General features: G+C 38.7%; 2 protein-coding genes across 4 annotated transcripts; both read left to right on the top strand.

Moving 5' to 3' along the window:
- Nucleotides 1-289: 289 nt before the first annotated feature.
- On the top strand, nucleotides 290-9,377 carry LOC111328331 (uncharacterized). Of its 3 annotated transcripts, XM_022932732.2 has the most exons (14): nucleotides 290-727; nucleotides 2,171-2,311; nucleotides 2,657-2,907; nucleotides 3,324-3,408; nucleotides 3,645-3,902; nucleotides 4,261-4,334; nucleotides 5,610-5,786; nucleotides 5,907-6,080; nucleotides 6,227-6,394; nucleotides 6,498-6,608; nucleotides 7,935-8,118; nucleotides 8,545-8,602; nucleotides 8,727-8,838; nucleotides 8,993-9,377. In XM_022932732.2, the coding sequence occupies exons 1-14, from the start codon at nucleotides 581-583 to the stop codon at nucleotides 9,030-9,032; spliced, it is 1,980 nt and encodes a 659-aa protein (XP_022788467.1). In that variant the 5' UTR covers nucleotides 290-580; the 3' UTR covers nucleotides 9,033-9,377. The 3 variants fall into 3 exon arrangements, with proteins under 3 accessions (XP_022788467.1, XP_088612990.1, XP_022788468.1); XM_088756864.1 differs by lacking the exons at nucleotides 8,545-8,602; nucleotides 8,727-8,838; nucleotides 8,993-9,377 and adding an exon at nucleotides 7,407-7,475 and having other exon boundaries at nucleotides 7,935-8,055; XM_022932733.2 differs by lacking the exons at nucleotides 8,545-8,602; nucleotides 8,727-8,838; nucleotides 8,993-9,377 and having other exon boundaries at nucleotides 7,407-8,077.
- Nucleotides 9,378-10,014: 637 nt separating this feature from the next.
- On the top strand, nucleotides 10,015-22,708 carry LOC111328278 (uncharacterized). Its single transcript, XM_022932674.2, has 13 exons — nucleotides 10,015-11,255; nucleotides 12,346-12,486; nucleotides 12,953-13,203; nucleotides 13,447-13,528; nucleotides 14,524-14,772; nucleotides 16,000-16,073; nucleotides 16,675-16,851; nucleotides 17,101-17,274; nucleotides 17,675-17,818; nucleotides 18,540-18,653; nucleotides 21,464-21,647; nucleotides 21,753-21,810; nucleotides 21,912-22,708. Exons 1-13 carry the CDS (start codon nucleotides 11,112-11,114, stop codon nucleotides 21,971-21,973), a joined length of 1,854 nt encoding a protein of 617 aa, XP_022788409.1. The 5' UTR covers nucleotides 10,015-11,111; the 3' UTR covers nucleotides 21,974-22,708.
- Nucleotides 22,709-23,230: the final 522 nt, after the last annotated feature.

Raw genomic sequence — 23,230 nt, 5'->3', positions numbered from 1 at the left:
GGTGAATATATCCACCACTTTCATCGACACTGAGGTGAAAAATTGTTTGAATATATAGCACACATAGAAAAAAAAAATAGTTTATGTCTTTCAATATACCAAAATATGGTTGGAAATTAAACTCAACGCTTGATTTTCTCTCGTCTGCTGCTGGGAGGAAAATGGTACTTGTTATTCACTTCTGAACTAGCCAATCAGCGCGCGCGAAAAACTCCATTCACTTGTGCGGTATACACAATAATAAAAAATGTTTATTCCATAGTTAAATTGCTTTTTAAGATCAATAAAATCAACGAGTTATTTTTTCAGGTGAAAAGAAAGGAGATGATATGGAAGTAAGGGTTTCGGATTGGCTCAACTCCGCTCGATTGTGATTTCTGCCATCAAAGTCCGCTTGATTCTCTAAGTACTGTATCTGGGCGTAGTTGTGCTTCTTCAGTTGGAGTGACAGGCTGTAAAAATCAACTAATTTCTGGTGAAAGAATATAGCCATGTTTTCGGCCCTTTTTGTCATTGTAAGGTAGATGATTTTCGATTTTCATGAGCTGGTAGTTGTGTGCATGTGTACCTCAGCTAAAATATGGAACGCAGAATCTCGCCTGACGATTTAATTCTTCCAAAATCAAACACTGACGACGAACAGGAAGGAATCGTAAATGGCTTAATCTCCTCACAATACAGGCGGGCGGCAACCATGGAAAACCTAGATGAAGCATTTTATGAATCGGTAAGTCTTAGCTGTTATCCATAGAGAACGCTGGTCTTTTACCAAAGAAGCTATTTCCTCGATCGATATGAGCAAGGGAAGCGTTCATAATAAATAACCATGTTTTGTAATATTCCTCTCATTTTCTGCTTGCCCTCTTGAACATTTGAACATGTTCAGTGATATCAATATTACCAACATGGCGATCAACATGATTCTCCTGCTATTTCTTTGTTTATTTTTTCTATCCCAAGACTTAAGCTTTAGACAGAATGCTTGATAATATTAAAGCGTGAATCGAATCTAGTCAGGTGTTATGCATTTTATAAGCAATTTTCGTGACAAATGCAGCATTCTTACATATATAGCATCAGTACTAGTAGATTTATGAAAGAACAGACAAAAAAAATAATTTCTTATAATTAAAACCTTGGTCAAAGTTTCTGTTTGGAATAATGAACTTCATTTATATTTTATACTGCGCTAGTAATTTCGTTTAATTTTCATTACAAAGCCTATCAAGCTAAGCCTTTTGGAGAGAGAATAAAATTATAAATCTTACACGCGGAGACATGTGATGAGTTTACTTTTAAGTCGTATTCGTTAAAATTTAGAAACATAAAGTAACGTATTGCTGACACAGAAAATAGTCGTACAAACAGAAAGGTCAGGAAAAGTTATATCTTGACGCATATTGATAAAGTAAATTTTTGTTTTTGGAGAAAGAAGAATTTACGATTAATATGAATATGCATAATTTACGTTTTCCTAGCAGCGCTCATCTATTTGTTTTCTCTCGATCCTTTAGAGAAGAAACCAAATTGTTTTTTTTCTTAATAATAATAAACATCAGAAATAACTGGGACATAACTGTGAAATTAATTTGTCATTGCTAACAATACCTTTCTAGTACGAGAGATTTGCCTCTCCGTGTTTTGTAAACAGAGAAGTAAATTAAAAAGGTTTAAAGTTCTTGTCTAAGAGCTTATCTGCATACAGCTGTGTCCTGATAAGGTGGTAATTGGAGTCAAACTCAGGAAGGAAAGATTGTATGCGAATTTTGCCTTCCGGGACCTTATGATAAACAATAAGATATGAAAAACTGAAATACTTGTAAAATTCTCCAGCCTACTGAACAATTCGAGCATTGAGAAGATTTCACTCTAGACGAGAGGAGACAAATTTTATTTAGCTTATTTCAAATAAAAGATATAGGGAACGAATGCCAATATTTAATTGAACTGCAGATTAGTAAATGACTGAAGACGAGAGCGATGTTCGCAGTAATGCAAATATTTCAATACGCAGCAAAAGGTTGCCATTACTTCTGCGCTGTAAATTCTATCTTAAACAAATACCACTCCCATTCCTTTCCTGTCATTTGCCCTTCTTAAATATCTCCAGTGTGGAGCTGACAATTTTAGCAAAGGTATCACCCCTGAACGCGTCTGACTTAAAACGTAGGTCTCACAAGAAGTAAGAGAACAAGGAATTGAGAGATTTATGGCCATGGACTTAGTTCGTATAAAGAGACTGATAGATGCTTGTGGCTCAAAAGAAGACACAGCGCTTTTTTTGCTTGAAGAATGGAATTACGAACCACAGGTGAGCTTTAGTACTTTTAGTTTTGTTTGCTCCTCTTAACTTTTTCCGAACCAAACACTTTGTTTGATTGTTTTGAAATTTTTGCTTGCGGTTGGCAATTCCACGGTGCACTCGAAATGATTTGATTCCCTGTAACTATGGTTACAAATTTTGAGACATCGTTTTAATAATGTAATTTTTGACATCTGAAATGATCTATAAAGTTTTGTTTTCTTGATGCTGGCCCTTGATGTGTTTATAAATCAATTTATGTCTTATGCATGACGTTTGCAAGAGCCAATCTCGTAAAAGTTGCTGACCATAAAAATCATTGTCCGAAATGAAATTAAAAGATTTATTTGTTAGGTTTCAAGATTCATACGACTACTTAGTGACTTTGGCGTAGACTTTGGAAGTGTGAAAGACTTCTTCCGAAATACCCCTTTACACATAGCAGCTAAGAAGAACTATACCTTAGTGGGCGATTATCTGATGGACAGATTCCCCAGTATGCTCTTGACTGCTAATGCTCAAAATGAGCTTCCGGTCGAAATCGCCATAAGAAACTATCAAGATGACATGGCCGCATTCCTAATTCGGAGAATGGATCATAGAAGGTAGGTTGTGGTCGCATGGCTACTGTTGCAAATCTTTCATGGAAGTGGTAGAAATCTTGCATTCTCGGCAGTAGTTGCAGCATGCAAAGAACAGGAAGAGGGAAAAGTCAGCCTTGGAACTTAGTAGCCCAAATAGCTGAAGATTACCCAAGATTGTGTTGCGTAAAGCGACTAGGGCTACTGCTAAGCATTTTCTTAGAGATCGCCGGCCGGTACCCGTTTACACTCCTAGGTGTAGCTTGGTTTAGAGTACTTGGGGGATTACCACGACGAGCCGCTTTAGAGAGCTCGAGATTGAAACGACAAAAAAACAATTTTGATTTATCTTCCACTCTTGATTTTCATTTTTACACCATTTTCTGCCTACGTAATGGGCAGGTAATGTGCATTTCGACATCTAGGCCTTTCTCTTACAGGGTTAAGGACTTGTTCAGTGGCATAAAAGAACAAGGGAAAGATATTGTGAGCTTTTTGAAAATGACAAAAGAGTTTAAGATGCAGGTTTGTAAATGAAAAATTGTTTCCCTGGCAGCTTCTACTTTGAAATTGTTGTTACAGTAGTATGAAGACGTTCGTGACGTAGACCCACGTGAGAGCCACGTTGAGAACTATTCTCTTACCAGTAATTGTGTCCCCCCTAATTTAAAATTTATTTTTCAATATTCAATGCCTTTTCATGGCTGGAGGCATGATTTTTTTACATCTTTTCTTTATACTTTTTTTTTCTGCCTTTAAAGAAAACAATCGTGGCCGTGTTGGATAGTCTAATTTCTCCTCGATGGCCACACCAACCGAGTCTGCCGTCCGATATTCTGCCGTGTTTATCCTGGGAACAACTTCCAGAGACACCCACTCATTATTACGTGGCTTACGACATTTTGGAAAGTGACGACAATGGAAGATTCCCAGATGACACTCGTTATGAACATCCACAGAAGTCTTGTCTGTATAACTTAGCCAGCCATTGGCACAAGAATCTTGATGAGATAGCTGAGGTAAGGAGTCTAAGGACTTTAAAACTCTACACGTCAGTCTGGATATCCTTTAGACGTCAAAACTGACGCATAGCTTGATTCATGTAGTTATATGAATATTTTTTCAATGTATTACGATTGTGTTGTTCTACTGAATCGCAAATTTAAATATTCTTAAGAAACTTGAGCCAGCGAGCCACATACAAATATCTGCATTTTTATAGGGACAGGAAATCTGCTATTCGAAGGCTCTTCGCCTTTCTGATATATATTTTCTCGCCAAGGTTAATGATAATTGCCTGCTAAAGAAACGAGATGTGAGGAATGCATAAGTGAAAATGACAGAGATAGCTCATGATCTGCTATGAATTCTATACAGGGAATCATCAATCACATCGTAATACAGCTGTTTACAGAGAGAAAGTGGCGGAAGTACGCTTCGTTTTGGTGCAGGTTAGACTAAAAGATCTATCATTTATGTTTAAATCTTAAAATAAAGTCGGTCATGAATGTATGCCAATTTTAAATCAAGAAAAGACAAATACTCGTGAAATAAGTTCGTGGCTGTTGTAACGCAACGTTTCGTCTCGACCAAGAGACCCATCAGATACTTAACCGTAAATTTTTCATAAGTATTTGACAATTTTTTATAGTATATATTCACGGTAACTCGTGAACTTGTGGTTGGGAATCCTCGTTCGATAGAGGGCGAGACTTAATTTCGCGAACGAGTTTGCTGGAAATATTCGAAAAGTGACCGTGACGAAACGTTATGTTACACCAGCCATGAAATTTTTTTCACAAGTATTTCACAACTTTTTATTGTAAAACAAAAATACCCGCCAAACTTCCAGGGCAAAATGTTTTTGAAAATGACCACCCTGGGACCGAACAGGATTAACGATTGCTCACAGTAGCAAGCAAGACACAGCGTACCTTACGGCAATACTTTTTATGCTGGGAGTAGTTATCGTTCGTTTAATTTGATCATTCATGTTTGGTTAGGACTATTTTCAATTGTCAATTGCATTATGAAACACATGCACGATCCATATTACTCCACCTGTCTCCAATTACATATCGAAATGTCAGTTTTTCTTCATTAACAAATAGAGAAGCCTTGACTGTGCTCTGTTCTGTTGTAAAGCACACAGGAAGCGGCTAGAGTACGAAAGAAGTGTAGGGAGAAACTATATATACTATATTAGAATTTTATTACCGTTCGTAAGCTTACAATTTAACAGAGCGTGAAAGCCCTCAAAACTCAGTCCATTTCTTATTCTCTTTGAGGACTTTTGTCTCTGCTCACGTCCTAATAACGCCAATCACGGCGCTTGATATGTTTACAAACCTTTGTTTGGTTCTTTTGTTGTTCGCTTTTTCATAAATTTTACTTTCAGTTAACGAAAAAAAGCTAGAGAGAGGTCCGAGAAATTAACGGACGTAGTATAGATTGGCAGGTGGCTTGACAGCTTTGGCTTACTTTGTGTTTTGTGTACTGATAGAGCACCCTCTTTCAACTAATGACTGGGCGCGTTATATCCGAACTTTATAATAAATATTCTTTGGTGTTTCATTTACCCCAGCCTCCTTCATGTTAGGTATGAAGAGTTTTATTACCCATCAACAAAGAAACACAATTTCTTAGAAGCTAACTTCTTCAATCAATATCATCAACCAATCTTTTGTACTGTTCTGAACTATCACATAAAACTTGCATATTTACAGGATTCGTTTCTACCATTACATGTTCTTTGTTATTGCACTTGGAACCTCACTTGTGTATTCAGTAAGGCTTGACGAGCCACATGATTATGGATACTTTTCCTTAAGAGGAGCTTTTGACGCCTGGATACTATTCACCACATTCTTCTTTATGGTGGAGGAAATAGTTGAGTTCAAAAGGTGAGGTTGATTTTACCTGAAGAGCAAGTCTGCAAATAACATATCTTCTTATGTATGGAGCTCCGCTTACCCATTTGAGTTAAAGTATTAACCTGTGCTCTGTTCCTTTCTTTTTTTCAGAGAACCACTCACTTTTGTCAAAGATCCATGGAACTATTTGAACATCAGCGGATACGTTCTTATATTCTTGACTTTCGTGTTCAGAGTCCAAAGGAGAAATCACCAGTGGACCTTTGCATGTTTTGCATTCTCAATCAACAGCCTGGGTATTTTTAAATATACCAGCAGAGATCGGTAAGTAAATGTAACACGGTAGAGGTTATGTTAAGCCCTTGAGCCTAAAGCTGATAATGATGCATAATCTAAGTTCTCAAATCTGATACATGCTATATGAGTTATCATACTGTGAACTGTTATCGTTCCTTTTTCCTTTATTTCAGATATATAGGTGAATACGTCAAATGCCTTTATAAAGTTATCTACAGGGACATGCCTAGATTTCTGTATGTGTTTAGTATAATCCTCTTCACTTTCACCATTTCGTATTACTTGGCGCTTCAAGCTCATAAAGAAACGGTCTTATTGAATGGTGAACTAGTGAACAATAGGTACGTATTCACTTAAATGGGAGTCTTAAACAAGTTCGAGCTAGTGTTAAAATTTTAGAGCTGGTTGTTTAGCACATTCTGCTTGCATTTTTATCTTTTTCAGAACTCTTAGGAATGACATATCGTGTACTGGCGAAATATGGTGTGTGATGTTAGCGGGACTGTTCGCTTGGCTTGACGGGACTTTCGTCGTCAACACTTTCGAAGCTGTTGGGTAAGCTAAATATCTATCAACAACAAACATATGAAACATATGTGTGAACTGCGGTTATGAGACGTATATGAGCACGATCCTTCGCAGTAAAGCACTATTTGAGCAATAGTGAAAATCAGACCTGAAAAAAAATTTCAGGCCTGTACGGGATTCGAACCACTGACCTCTGCGATACTAGTGCAGCGCTCTACCAATTGAGCTAACAAGCCAACTGGGAGCAGGCCATCAAATTAATTCGACATAAACCCGTAGATGATAAATCAAACAACAACAAAGATATGAAACATATGTGTGAACTGCGGTTATGAGACGTATATGAGCACGATCCTTCGCAGTAAAGCGCTATTTGAGCAATAGTGAAAATCAGACCTGAAAAAAAAAAAAAATTTCAGGCCTGTACGGGATTCGAACCGATTTGTTGTTGTTTGATTTATCATCTACGGGTTTATGTCGAATTAATTTGATGGCCTGCTCCCAGTTGGCTTGTTAGCTCAATTGGTAGAGCGCTGCACTAGTATCGCAGAGGTCAGTGGTTCGAATCCCGTACAGGCCTGAAATTTTTTTTTCAGGTCTGATTTTCACTATTGCTCAAATAGTGCTTTACTGCGAAGGATCGTGCTCATATACGTCTAAATATCTATATTAAGGGAAATTTTTAAGCTTTCAAAGAGGTATTTGAGGAAATGAATTCTCGAACCGTAAATCCTTCTCTCTGGTGGATAAAAGCAAGTGTCGTTTAATCAGTACATCTCAGTGCGTTTCATTCTGTTATACTCTGAGTCTGTGACCATGAAATAGATACACACGGAAAATGGAGGGAAGATGAAATTGTAGGAAGCAAAAGTCGGCGAAGGAAGTCGAAGAAAGGTTATGTTACCTCTGTATTCTAATTTGTGTGGTCTTACAGAGAAAAAGAATTAAATAATGGCCTAACCAATATTTATCTATATTTATCCATATTTATCTATATTTATCTTCGCTTCGACGAAGGGCTAACGCTCGAAACGTCAGCTTTTGTAATCGTTACGGTGGCCAATTTACCATTTCAACTTTGTTGATATATCCAAATTATTTCGTTACTCCCATTGACGCAGCCCCAAACATTATTTATCTCAGTTCCTGCACTCCGGATGGTGCATATCTATATAATTTTAAAGTACTTACCGTATTAGCATTTAATATAACTTTTTTCTTTTGAAAATGAGGCTTGCACAGATAATAATTTTTAATCATGGTAACAAGTTTATTGGTCGAGATTTTAATTTTTTTTTAAACCGGTGCTAGAATCACTGACCTCAAAGCAAATGTTCTGTACTTCTTTGTCAGTGTTTTTGGAGGATTTCTGATCCTTGCTTTCATGCTGAGTGTGACCATCATCTTGCTGAATATGCTGATCGCTCAGCTCTCCCTGACTTACGAGACTGTGCAGGAGGAGTCACAGCATTCATTTACTGCAATGAGAATGCAGGCCGTGGCTGTCGTCGAGTGGGGAAGTAGGTTTAGATTCTGGGTAAGTTAATATGATTTTTACGGCATCTTTAAAGCAAAAGTCTAGAAACTGTATATGATTACAATAAATGTACCTAACCAGGTTTGAGTTCCGTAACTTCCTCTTTCGAAAATTCAACTAGAGGACGCCACCATTTTGAAAAAAAAAGGGCTCAGTTTATCTCGTAGAGCAGTATGAGACCTATCCCGAGATAAAGCCCCTAACACATAGCGACAAAAAGTTTCCTCAGGTATAACTTCACTGACAGAAATAAAAAAACAGCAAGAACAACACCAAATCTAAATTTTTATGGCGAAAAAGAGACAAAAGAGAGCAAAATAACGAGGACGCAAGAGAAAAAGGAAAAAAAAAATGCTAAATGTACTGCTATGTCAATACGGAGTTCGATGAAGATGATATATTATGTTTTGATTCATTTATATTCAGAATGTCCGGAAGAAATATTATGTGGCAGGTGAAATAAAGCCGAGGGCGGAGATTGCAGGTAAACCGTTTTCTGTTCGAATTGGAACTTTTTTGGGTCCTTTGCTTAAGACGCCCCGAGAGACTTACATGTCTAAAACTCTAACCTCCTTTCTCATGTGCTTTTTTGCTTGCAAATTTCTTAGCAATGTTACAAAAGTGTAGAGAGAGGTCAGAACCGGACAAGTCAATAACCGATCATCTTAAGGAGATTGGTGCACGATTCACGGCAGTGGAGACAAATCTTCAAACGTTGAGGTAAACAGCGAAAAACAGGCTCTTCGGTAGTTATTATGCGCGAGTTGACCATGATTTTTTGGAAGTCATTTTCCCGTTAGAAAAAATTTGACTGAAGGTATACGTTTGTTGAATTTTGTGCTAAATTAAGTGATATTTTCTCTCTGTTTTATAGGTGTGAATTAGAGTCTGTCATTCAGAAAAAGAAAGGATGAAGTTATCCAGTTGGAGGTGACCCGAGGATTTAACAAAGCTGTGTGAATTTAGTTTTACCCTGATGTCATTTGATCCTAATTGTTGCCCTTTGCATCGGTAGAACTCGATTTGATTCGAGTGATCGAGGGAGAAGTTCTTTAAATATTGCAACTAATGGTCTTTCATCCATGATTATAACATAACCAAAGTGAAGCGCGCGCTCTGATTGGTCAATTTAGCGTCCCCCATTTGCCCATGGGTGTACGCTGCTGACGTGAGCAAACGCAAAGACTATTTTTCCGCGCGCGCTTGTTTTTTCTGGTCACGTAAGATTTGTTTAATAAAAGGGAACTCTTTAGCTACAATGTATCAATGTTATGTTATAAAACAAATGGTAAACACCACACCCGTACACTATCGAGTTATGGATGCACGCGGGAGGTTTGCTAAGCACTCAAGAAGCTAGAGTCGCTCTCGGCTATCGCCTCGAGCGACTCTTACGCTTCTTTCGTGCTTAGAAACCTCCCGCGTGCATCCATAACTCAATAGTGTACGCTGTGGTGTTTGCCATTTGTTAAATATAGTTGCCTTATTTTTCTTTTTTTTTGGTTGACTCAAGTGATTCTGGTAACTTTCCTTTTCCTGAACTCTTCGCTTACGCCCCCCGCGCAATCCTTTATTTGGAGGTGCTCCTAATTTGCAACAACCAACGTTTTTAGTTTTTTCCTTCAACATCTTCTAGTTTCCCCGGTGAACGTACCAAACGGGGAGTCTGCGAATGTTTCTTCGCTTGAAGTAGAACTGGTTCTAAGGATGTACGGTACTGGATTGGCTAGTAAACTTAGGTAATAAAGACCCAATTTTTTTTGTCGTTAGGACATCTTCATGTGATCACGAGGCCTTATAGACTTGTTTAACCATATTCATCTTTAAATCGTGAGACTCAAACTTAAACACGCATGATTTAGAAAATAAGGCAAACAGCGGTGATAAACATTGTATTCCAATGTATTTTATATAGAACTTGACGTTTCGTATGCCAGTCAACATACATTTTCAAAAGTAAACCGTTACAAAATAACATACCGTGCATATCTCTCTGCATATGTTTTTGCTGTTGAAACCCTATTTGAGAAGTGATTATACTGTATGCACCTAGCCTAAAATTAGTTCAGTCATTGTTTCTCTCGCACCACCTGGCGAAGCCTGTATGATCAACTAGATAAATGAAGTTGACGAGATCTTTTGCTGTTTGCTACCAACTAGCTTTGTTGAAGCAAAATCTGTAAATTAGAGGCCCACAAATAACTGGTATTGGATACGGTAAAATAGAAACATTGGATTAAAATGTGTTAGATCAGTGCTCAGAAATAGATAACAGACAAGATTAGGCAAAACATTGTAATTTATACGAGGTGGGCAGATCGCTTTTGAATAGTCAAATGGTTGATCTGGACGAGACGTTTCAGAATCAACTTCTTAACCTGATAATAATTACAATCACCTCGCATGGATATGTTTGGATGTGATCCAACTCGTGACCAATGGGGGTGATCACATCTCCATGATCACCTGAAATTAGGGGAAATTGTTGATAAGAGGTAAATCGGTTATTTGTATGCCGTGTAGACAGAAATAAAAATTTGAGAAGCGTAATTTGACTAAATTAAGACATCTTAGAATAACCTTCAGTAAATATCGCACAGGTTAATGATGCTGTTTCCCCAGCTGATTGGTCAATTCGCTCGTGATTAAGAAGCACTTTTCACCTCCAATTCGGTGAATAATTCAAGAGGAGAACACCTATTGTGTTCAGTTTTGTTTGGCACGGACGCGATAGTGTTTAGTGCAACTAATGAATCAAATGAAGGATCTAGACGTCACATGACTACATGCCTGATTTATGAGTCAAATATAAGATTAACGATAGGCACCTGCTGTTCAAGAGGTAATAATTAAAACTCTAATTCAAATTCAGTAGTTCTGTGTACATTATATTACGACGCCAGAACCCTCGAGATCTGTCGCGGAATAAACGTAAATTTGCGCGCCTTAGGGGAATGCTCAGAACCTGATTGCGAGCGACCTGCAGTGGCAAAATGATTCATCGAATCTCGGCAGAAGACTTGATTCTTCAGAGAAGCGCGAGTCAGCTGGACGACAGTTGTTCGATAGCCAGCTCCTTCACCCTTCAAGACCGCGTGGAAGCAATACAGCAATCAAGCGAGGAATTTCACGAGATGGTTTGTAGAACAACCATTTTACGTTCTCCAAAATTTACCCATGCCAGAATACCATTAAGAAAGGGACACAATCCATTTTGCGTTTCGCACATTAACTAATGAATTTTCCTCGAAAAAGTTTCGGTTACGTAATCTCCTTTACTTTCACTAAAGAGCCAATTTATTGCTGAATGAGTACCCAGTTGCAAAACCTTGACTTTGAAACCAGATGGGTTAAGCTACTTTTTTATCTTAATTTTCCTCCGGGAAAAGTATAAGTTAAAATCTACTTAAAACTTACTTCTCATTCCCAAAAAATGAGAGTGAATCGTCTTAAATCATCTTCAATTCAGATGTAAATTTGTAGATTAAAATAATGGAGTCTTCGGAAAAAATGAGCTCTCTACGTAAACAAAATTTAAGTGAATTGGGGGAGCGAGCACACCTTAGGGCTTTTAATTTCAGTAAGTTCATATTATCAGACTTTAATAGAAATAGAAATGCATTTCACTGACATCGTTGCTCCGTGATGCTGGTACAGAGCCTTTGTCTGGGTAAAGAAAGAAATTAGGTTATATATTGTATTTACTTTTAATAAAGAAGTAGTTGTAATTGCCTAAGGATGAGAAAATACATTTACAATTTGCTAACAATGACTTTGATGTACCTTTTTATAGAGCACGGTTTGTTTCCAGAGGAGGTTTAATTATTTATGCAAATGTCCTTGTTTTCAATTTCACCGTACCGGAAAACATAACGATTTTAGAACACCTCTTTTGTTCCCTTACAAGTTCTAATTACCCCTGTAGTCGTAAAGTTTCTAATTGAAGTGGTTCTCCTATTAAAAAGCTCTTTCTTTGACAAAAAATGTCAAACTTTGCAAATGTGCATTTCAATGAAAATTAGTGACATTACATTGACCGACATTGGCTGACTTCACGAAGTCCTCGTCTCCAGGATGAGGCGACAGGCAGCAAAGGTTAAAGTATAAACAGAAATCCGCAATAAACTGGGTCTTGACCTCAGCATTAATCGCATCTCAATAAAAAAATTAAAACAGGTTTACTGGGATTTTATTCAAATAACAAAAAAAAAAAATTACTTTTCGCAGGTCAAAAAAGAAATGAGGGAAAAAGGTGTTGATAGAAGTCAGGCAATGGACTTAGTTCGCCTTCAGAGACTTATAGATGTGTGCGACACTAAAGAAAACACAGCACTCTATCTATTACAGGATTGGAATTATGAGCCTCAGGTGCAGTAAGAATAGGGACCTTAAGAAACCACGACGGCGACGCCAAGGAAGACTTACCTGTCAGTTAAAAGCTTGAAGCTTTTAAGCAAGAGAAAAATTTAATCTCCTTCTTGACTCGAATCGTATTCTTGAAAGCAGCTTAATTTCCCTATTTTTCCTCTCCGTCGTTTCTGCGATTAGAAGTGATAAAGTCAAATCAAGTCACGCGTTAATGAGAAGTGAGAAGAGAGGAAACGGAAAATTTCTTGTTGACTAATTAACATTAACAGGCACAAAAAAAATGCAGAGGAAAACAAAATTGTGAGTGAGTTTATCCTTGAACTCGCAAGATCTATTCAGCAATTTCCCTTTCAATCCACTCTGAATTCCCTTATAAACTAGTCAGTTAGGTTCTAAGATTGTCAATTTCAGGATGGTGCATGGAAACGTCTCATTCAGCTTCGTTATTTGTTCAATTTCGACATAGGTTTGCAGATTTCTCAGGCTTCTGAGCAGCTCTGGGGTGAATTTAAAAGATGTGGTAGATTTCCTTCACAATACACCATTACACATAGCCGCTACGAAGAATTTCATCTCCCTCTCCAAGCTTTTGATCGACAGCTATCCCTGCATGCTCATGGCCATAAATGGTCAGGGCGAGATGCCGGTTGAAACAGCAATAAGACACAGTCAAGACGACGTGGCAGCGTTCCTTATAAGGAGAATGGATCACAGGAGGTTTGCGAGTTATTGTTGTCGTTGTTTCGTATAAAACTGCTGTCAACTTTTCTTTGAACATCATCTCTTTCGATGTTAGAAAAGCAAAAGGATATCCAGTAAACCCAATGATTTTTGAACTGGTGTCAATGGTAAATCTATTTAAACACAATTCGGCATGACCTTTTCCTGAACGATATTAGCTGTAACCCTTAGTAATACATGGTACAGCTCGTTTGTTCAATCAATAATTTTTTTTTTCAGAGTCAGAAACTTGTTCAAAGCCAAGAAGGAAAGAAACGCTGCGATAAGTTTGGTGAAATTAACCGAGGAGTTCGGGATGCAGGTAATTCAGTAATTCTTAATTATTAATTATTGTTATGCAGAAGCTCGGTCCGAATTGGAGACAACAGCTACTTAAAACCGCCTCCCGGTTAGCTCAATGGATAGAGCGCTGGACTGTGAGGGTTCGAGCCCCGGCCGGACCAACACTCAAGGTCTTAAAATAATTGAGAAGAATATGCTACCTTTCTATAACATCAAGAAATGGTTTAGATATTCTAGTCTTCTCGGATAGGGACGAATAAATGGAGGTCCCGTCTCCTGCAGGGTTAGGGGTAGGAGACGTTAATTTCCCACGCACGAAATAGATTACTGTGTGATGAATGCCCTCCCCTGGGGTGGGATGGGATGGGATGGGTGGGTTGTTGTCTTGCGTTTCATACATGAACCTCTGGCTCGGGCAATATGGGTAACCATGCCCCACGTTAAGACATTAAACTTTGATTACTATTACTATTACTATTGATGGCCAAAACAGTAACCCCTCTACAAAGAAAATACATCCTGATATAAATATATAGAGAAAGAGCGTCTTTTTTGCCTGGAAATTAAAACTTTTGTTACCGCGTACAAACTTAACATCAACGTATAAAATTATATGGGCACTTTACATCCGATCTTTGAACCCGAGAGAACAAGCTCAACTTGTTCGAAAAAGTGAAACTAGCAAGTGCTGATCAATGCCAATAATTAATTTTAAACTTTTAAAATAATTCAAAACTTGAAAGGAACTTTACTTCAATACACATTTTACTTCCGATCAATTACGATGAGAGGAGAATGGGGAGAGTGTTTTTATGGTGGAAAGGGGATTGGAAGGCCGCAAGGGAGGGGAGGAGACGTGAGGCGGAGAGGGCAAAGAGGGAGGTTTAACTGTCTCGGAGATCCTACACGAGCTGGTGTTGTTATTATAACACAAAAAGTCATGAAAAAGGCCTCTGATGTACCCCCAGAAACCATCCCTAGTGCCTTAATGCAGTTCTGTCTCAATTCCTTTAGAAAACAATCGTAGCCTTGTTGGATTGTCTTGTTTCTCCCCGATGGCCACACCCACCTTGTTTACCATCAGATATTGTGCCGTGTCTGTCTTGGGAACATCTACAGGACAAGCCAACTCACTTTCACGTGACTTATGATATCTTGGAAAGTGACGTCAATGGAAGATTCCCGGATGATCCAGATTACGAGTATACACCAAAGTCTTTTTACTACAACTTGACGAAGCACTTCCAACAAAATCTAAATAAGGTAAATTTTCATATTTTTTCATACGCCTGTTATTAGTGTACATGAAAATCTAAAACAAACCATGCTCTTAATCTACCACAATATTTTAAAGCACGAGCTTGTGTTCTTTAATTTGGACCTTAAAAATACTTATAAAGTTTATGGTAATAAAGTCACAGAAAAACGAGCTTAGCAGCTGACGATTCGAATGTTTGGGCTAGGGGGTTTCCGGACAACTCGTCCCCTAGACAAGTAGCCCCAGACAACTCGCCCTCAATCTTCAGACAACTAGCCCCCGATCTTCAGACAACTGGCCCCCAATATGAAAACAGTTATGTTGCGTTGGAAAACTATATTTTCATGGAAATAAAGTAATAATTTCTTGAACGAAGAAAAAAGTACATTAAAAGACCGAGACTACCGTTTGTAGCGATCGATTGTAACGATTGCGTAAACACATGAATTAAGTGACCATTTTGTCCCATCTGGGGCTCGGATTTTTTTCTATTACACTAAAAATTATTTTGTAATCTAGCCATAAAATTTGAAGCTGCTGTTTACGCGATCGTTACAATCAATCGCTACAAATGTAAGTCTCGGTCTCGTAATGTACTTTAAAAAACAAACTTTTCTCTTCTTTCAAGAAATTATTACTTTATGAGCATAAAATTACATACATACATGCGTTAGTTGACCACTCCCCATGAGGGCTTTTCAGGGCCAATTCCCACCCATCCCACCCCAGGGGAGGACATCCACTACACAGTAATCTCGTGCGTGGAAAATTAACGTCTCCTACCCCTAACTCTTCAGGAGACGGGGCCAACGGTTTATTTGTCCTTATCCGATAAGACTAGAATATCTATCCATTTTTTGATTATAGAAAGGTAACAAATTCTCCTCACTTATTTTAAGACCACGAGCATCGGTCCGGCCGGGGCTCGAACCCTCGACCTCCCGCACAACACAATCCGGCGCTCTAACCAATTGAGCTAACCGGAATGCGGTTAAACTGTATATTTGTCCAACGTAACATAAGTGTTTTCGTATCGGGGGCCAGTTGTCTGAAGATCGGGGGCGCGTTGTCTGGGGCTAATTGTCCGGGGGGCCAGTTGTCTGACATTCGGGCCAGAGGACAGGGTGGTTTTACAAAGCCAGCTAAAATCATGCTAGTAAACAAATCTCTGGGAGAGAAGCTTGCCTTCCCCCCTATTTCAAATTAATGAACATTCCTTCATTTTCTTGCAGGAAATTTTAAATCACGTTGTGATTAAGTTGCTGACGAAACGAAAGTGGGAAAAGTATGCCGCGTTTTGGTTCAGGTCTAGTACCTCAGATGTTAAGAATTTTTTTTGATTGTGTAATCAAAGATTGGTTAAAATTCGCTTGGTCTCAATTATACAATTATCAGTTTGTGTGCAGTAAGGGGTTACTCCCTCCCCTCACCCACCCTCCCTTGAAAAAAGCTTCCCTCCTAACCCACCTTCACCTTTGGAATTTGGAAGTGCTCGCTTAAGTTGTACTTGCATAACGTTGCCCAAATAGTAAAACCGTGCATTTAGAGTAAGTAACGCTTCAGAATAACTTTCACCTATTTAAAAGCCTGTAGTGGTTGTTGTTATCAGTATTTTTGGTGTTTAAACCCGCTAAAACAATTGCATACTTGATAAGACAATAAGGATTGGCGGTTCGGAGGCTTTCAGAGCCGGGACAACTTAGTGGTTAGTGGAATTAAATTATACAAGAACGATTCTTAGACTATAACTAAAATTATATCTGAAGGCTTTTAGATATATATTTGTTCTGATGTATAGTTTTTGAGTTAACTATTCGTGAAAGACACAAGCACATAGTGTATGCATGATTGGAACTGAATTTCGTGTATTTTTCATAACCCTTCAAAATGCTTTCTGTTGATTACAGGGTTAGATTTTTCAATTATGTGGTTTTCCTGGCGGTTCTTTCTGCGTCCTTCATGAGTGCTGCAACGTCAGACGACCCACTGGATTATAAGAGTTCTCCTGGCAGAAGAACGACGGAGATCTTAGTAACTTTGATGACATTATGGTTCATAGCTGATGAAATATCCGAGCTCAAGCGGTACGATAACTAGTATCTAATAATAATAATAATAATAATAATAATAATAATAATAATAAAACATTTGTACAGGATGACCATTTCAGCTACAAAAACTGTTATCAATATGGGTTCTGCGTATCTGACCTCATGTAGAATGGAGTAACAAAGGGGTCTTACACCTCCCCTCTAAAATTAAATCCATGGTTTGTGTAGTGTCGTAGGTGAAACCAAAAATGTTATCTTTCTCCCTCTCCCTTATATCTCTAGAGAACCACTGGCCTACGCCAAAGACGTCTTCAACTACCTGGATCTGTCTGGATACTTCTTAATCGCGGCGACGTTTGTTTTCCGATATCTCGGAAGTGATGCGCAATGGATCTTAGGTTCTTTGGCAATAATTATCAACTTTTGTGGAATATTTAAATACTCAGTTGGGGACAGGTAATTTTATAGTTTTTGAATTGGATGATGACTTTTACGGCTTACAATTTTAGCCATTTTACGACCAATGGCTAATTTTCCTCTGCTAAAGTTAAAAGAAGACTGCTTACAGTTGACGCTTAATTTTTTGACGCTTAATTTTTGTCAATTTTTACGCCAAATGGCCATGGCTTTTTCACCGTTTCACGGTTAACGATTAGCCCCATTGATATCCCCTGTAGAGCTTGGAAGACGGGGATGGAGAAGCCAAGGGCTTCACGCAGGGATACCCCGCCTAAAGCTAATCACTTTCTTTTTCTGTAAACAACTTTTGACTATAAAGCAGCATCCCTTAAAAATGTTTAAATAGATTGTTCGATTTCGACCTATGACTCCACTCATTTTTTTGTTGCATTTAAAGGTACATTGGTCTTTATATAAAATGTCTCGGCATGGTCATCTACAAAGATATTCCAAGGTTTCTCGTCGTGTTCACCATCATCCTGGTTGCGTTTTCAATCTCATTTTTCACAGCACTTAAGGCTGGCGACTTTAATCTCGGAAGGCAAGTAGAGTCTGAGATTTTTTTTCTACAAAATAATATTGAAACGAATATTAATAAATGAGAAATCACACATAGCGGTGAACATCCACCAAGAGCTTGATCTCATCCAATGTTTTCAGGTCTGCCTGGGTTGTAATGTAGATTTCTCAGCTTATATTCTAGGCCACCTACTGAATATCAGAGAGATATTTCGAAAGGGAGAAGGAAATCACAGTGTGTCACACCTAAAATAATATTTAACGACCTTTACCTTTTTGACATCCAAGCTGTGTTTTCCTTTATAATAAAGTTGTAATAATAAAGTGTGTTCTGATTAGATGACACAAAGTAGTGGTGTCACGACATGGACCCATTTGTACAATTGACGACAAATTCCCGAACTTCTCTCTTGTTTGTAATTCTACTCAGACGTGCCTTAACAAACACTCGACTAAGTTTTGTCTTTCCCTAAGCTACACTTCTTTTGTGGCCGCTTCCTGCATGCTTTCCAACAAAATAGACGAAACAGAGCGCAGTCAAGACTTCTCTATTTATTTACATGTCGTGTAGATTCTTCAGCTTGCGAGTTTTGGCCTCCTAAATCATGTGATTTGTGTGTTGCTGAATTCGAATTTAAATCATCTCCCAATGAGAAGTTCATGGGTAACACAAGAACTGTCCTTAGCTGTACGTCCTTGAGTAAGCATCGGGTTAATTTACATTTCCTTCTCTTTAAATTAAGTGCACTGGGCAGCGAATATTCACTGTGTAAAGAAGACGTAGGATGTGTGATGTTAGCTGGTTTAAAAACATGGCTAGAGGGGTCCTCCGTTGTTCGTAGCTTGTCAACTGCTGGGTGAGTTTAGCGACTTCAACTTTAGAGACATTTATTTCAGTACTATTTATATTTGAAAGTCTTCTAAGTTTTGCTTCTGGGACATGGTGAAAAATTCTGATTTTCTCGATACTTTGTGACCGTTTAGATGTAAAAAAAATGTTAAAATGTTGCAGTGTTTTTCTGGGTTGCTAATGAGATATAATGAACGTAACACGCATTGCCTGATTGGTCAATTCGGATGCTTCATCAGATTAGGTTATAGAGCCCACGTGTAACTCAGAAAGCACATAAGCCAATCGCCTTTGGCTCGTAACAGAGCCAGGAAAAATGTGTTCTAGTGCTTTAAAATTATTCTTGTGACAGTCCAACTGTCTATTTAAAATTCGCTTTATTTTATACATGTCTTTAACAAAGTCAGTATCTTTTTCTCTTTCCCATCCTTTAATGTCATTGACTTTAAGTAAAGTTTCCTTAGTGCTAGGAACTTATCAGCAAGAGACTAAAATCAATAAATGCTTTAGGAGACAAAAATTACTTACAAAAAGGCAATGGTTGTATTACTGCCGTTTTGGAATTTCTTGAAAGCCGTCGGTTTTGGCAGTGCAGTGTGACCTATTTCAAGGAAGGCTGAGCCAGTGGCAGTGCAGTAAAACTATTCCCCATCTTTTTCCATATACAAAAAGGAAACGTTTCATGGAAAAAAATAAAAACTTCGCATACCCCGATGGTATCATCCACAGTCAACCCACATTTACCCCTACCCCACCCCGATGGCATCATCCACAGTCAACCCACATTTACCCCTACCCCACCCCGATGGTACCATCCACAGTCAACCCACATTTACCCCTACCCCACCCCGATGGTATCATCCACAGTCAACCCACATTTACCCCTACCCCACCCCAATGGTATCATCCACAGTCAATCCACATTTACCCCTACCCCACCCCGATGGTACCATCCACAGTCAACCCACATTTACAAAATGATGGCTCCCATCGTCAAAACTTTACCATCGTATATCAAAGACAGCCAACACGCTCTTCAAATTTTTCGAGACTTTAATTTCCTTGGCCAAAACAAACTTCTTTTCACCATGGATATTACGTCTCTTTACACTGTCATTCCTAACGGCGAAGGCCTTCTGGCGCTTAAACATTTTTTTGATCAACGTACTGATAAAGAACCTAATCTGAAACACTACTCCGCTTGGCCAAACTAGTGCTCACACTCAATTGTTTTTCATTCGGAAACAACTTCTTCAAACAAACCAATGGTGTAGCCACGGGTACCAAAATGGGACCTAGCTATGCCAATCTTTTTGTAAGTTTTGTCGAACATCAATTTTTCAGCCAATACAACGGGTCCAAACCTGAACTCTACGGTCGCTACATCGACGACTGTATCGGCGCTACCTCCTCTACCAGAGAAGAGCTCAGTCAATTCATAACCGCAGTCAATTCTTTTCACCCGGATCTGAAATATACCTGGGAAATTTCTGACTATTCTCTATCCTTTTTAGACATCAAAGTTTCAATTGAAGGTAACGGTTTATGCACTAGTGTGTATTACAAACCTACAGACTCGCATAATTACTTGTTATATTCATCTTCACATCCATCTCACGTTAAGAATTCCATTCCTTTTTCTCAGTTTCTAAGACTTCGTCGTTTATGTAGTGATGACTCTGATTTCCACCACAAATCAGAGTCAATGTACCAGTTTTTCGATAAACGTGGTTACCCTGTTTCTGTCGTTCAAGCGGGTTACCACCGCGCCCAACTTATTGATCGACATTCAGCACTACAAACGTCGCATAAGGAAGATTCCGACCACATTCCATTCACTCTCACAACCACTCAGTCAAATCCATCATTCTTAACAACTTTAAATTACTTCAAAACGATCCAGAGACAAGCACTATCTTTTCGCAGCCTCCGCTCATTTCATTCAAACGCGACAAAAACATAGGCAATTTTTTGGTCAGAAGTTCTTTTCACACTAATGACCAACCAGGCACTTTTAAATGCGCTCGTGCACGATGCAAACGTGTCCTTTCATTCACAACACTGATAAAATATCGGGACCTAAACGATCCATTAAGATCACCGATCACTTCACGTGCACCTCCGCCAATGTAATCTATTGCATAACTTGCGCTAATTGCAAAAAGATATACATCGGTGAAACAGGCAGAAGACTAGGTGATCGATTCCGAGAACACCTTCGAGACGTGGAAAGGAATGACAAGGACACATCGAAACCAGTCGCTAGGCATTTTAATTTACCTAATCATTCTAAGCAACATATGGCAATCTGCGGTCTTTCCTTACACTTAGGTAGCACGGAAAGCCGTAAAAATCTTGAACAAAAGCTCATCTTTCAAACCGGCAGTCTTAATTCCTACAGGGATCAACGAACGCTTTTTATTCCACTAATTTATTCTTGTTTTTCTCGTTGCCATGTTCCCACCAATAACGTAGCTCCATTTTCTACCTTTAAAAGCACACACAACCCACAATTCCTCTATTCGATCCGACGAAGGGCTAACGCTCGAAACGTCAGTTTTTGAAATCGTTACGGTAGCCAATTTATCATTTCAACTTTGTGGATATATCCAAATTACCACATTTACCTCTACCCCACCCCGATGGTACCATCCACAGTCAACCCACATTTACCCCTACCCCACCCCTATGGTACCATCTACAGTCAACCAACATTTACCCCTGCCCCTCCCTTTGTCCTCCGTCGTCCTTCTGTTCAACTTTTTTTTTACTAACTCACTTGATATCTAATACAATTACTTCTCTTTTGTTAACTAGTTGGCTGGGAGCGATACTGGCAATATTTTTCATGTTGAGTGTTGTCATCATTCTTCTCAACGTGCTGATCGCTCAGCTCTCGTTGACGTACGAGATGGTCCAAGAAGAGTCACTTCTCTCTTTCTCTGTGCTACGAATGCAGTCCGTGGCGACTATTGAGTGGCAGAGCCGCTTTAAATACTGGGTTAGTACATAGACAAGTGCATTTACCTTTATTTTGGTAAACTATGCCGGCGCTTTTTCGAATCTTGGCTTGAAATAAAAATGCAATGGAATGAATTCGTTGCAGAACCTTAGAAAGAAGTATTATGTACCTGGGGAAATCAAGAGCAGAGAGGAAGTTGAAGGTAAAGCAAACTTGGATGAGGGAATTATCACGCTGCAAAAATAAGAAAACTTATGGGCCATTGGGCGCTTACGAACTAACCCTTTTTATAACTTTCTACAGAAATGATGAAACAGTATCGGGAGAGCACAAATCCGACATCACCCAGGGACGATGAAAAGTGACACGCTGAAGACGCTAAGCAAAGTCAACGTTTTTTATGAAGGCCCCATTGTAAATAACAATATATTCACCCCAGTACTAGAAGAAACCAGATCGATCCGACACTAGTAATCTGACTTTTCTTGTGCAAAAAAAAAACAATTGCAATGGTTCATTAGCATTTCACTTTACAGAGTTGAGGGTAATCTGTGAAAGGAATCAATCAATTAATTTAGTTTAGCTTCGCTCTGCGCTTGGCCAGTCGTGATAATTATTCTCCTGTTCAATCAGAAATTAAAGTTACTAAAATCACGACTCGGCCACCCATGCCCTCCGGCAACCGAGGACGCGTTTTTTTTCTTTTTTTTGCACCAAGCTCTCGTGATGGCTTTCTGTTTTGCTTAATTTAGTCTGGACAGGCAGACTTTAGACTTTAGTGGCAATGTCAAAGATAACTTTTTTTTTTTAATTTACTATCTTTATTTAAGTCATGCGTCTAAACCTCCACAAAAAAGCCTCTTCACTGTTCGAGCTTGTCAGCCGGAACAAATGGATAACGACCTGGAAACACGTTCTCAAAACTGTTCATTTGCTTACAGTATGGCACAAATCCCCAAGAATTTTAAAGTTTTCTCTTAGTAAGCGTTGTGAAATAATTAAGTGGACTTAAATGATAACTGTAGTTGTAATTTCAGCCACACGTGGGAGGGAGATCACTTCCTTCCGACGCAAAACATTAAATTTTATCTCTTCCTCTGGGCATGTTTACTTTTTAAATGATTTTTAGGATCAGATGATCTTGACATTAAAGGACGGGATATTGTTATAATTAATATATCTTCAAAACATCTTTGGTAGCGAAATTAACCATAGTTAGCTTCACTTCCTGGCAGCAAAACGAAAAGAAACAAAGAAGTACATATGATGCACGATCCTCGCAGTAGATAGCGCTATTTAAACAATAGCGAAAATCAGACCTGAAAAAAATCAGGCCTGTACGGGATTCGAACCACTGACCTCTGCGATGCTAGTGCAGCGCTCTAGTATATAATTCTCAAACAAAGAAGTATCTGTAAAATTGATCGAATAGCGTCGTGGCGCCAACTAGTCTCGTCAACATTTGAATTAGTTCATCTAGCTCACAGATCAACCAATAGCTTTTCAGCAAGACAGCAACGATTTTTGGTTATAAAATTTCTGCTCGTTAAACAGCAGCAGTCGGTTGTGCCAATTCAATTATATTCGAGACCACTCCAGGAAAACTGTGATATTACAAAGGA

Source organism: Stylophora pistillata, chromosome 4 (assembly GCF_964205215.1).
Source record: "Stylophora pistillata chromosome 4, jaStyPist1.2, whole genome shotgun sequence".
Lineage (NCBI taxonomy): Eukaryota > Metazoa > Cnidaria > Anthozoa > Scleractinia > Pocilloporidae > Stylophora > Stylophora pistillata.
The sequence above is the reverse complement of the archived record's forward strand: the minus strand, read 5'-3'. Positions and strand labels throughout refer to the sequence as shown.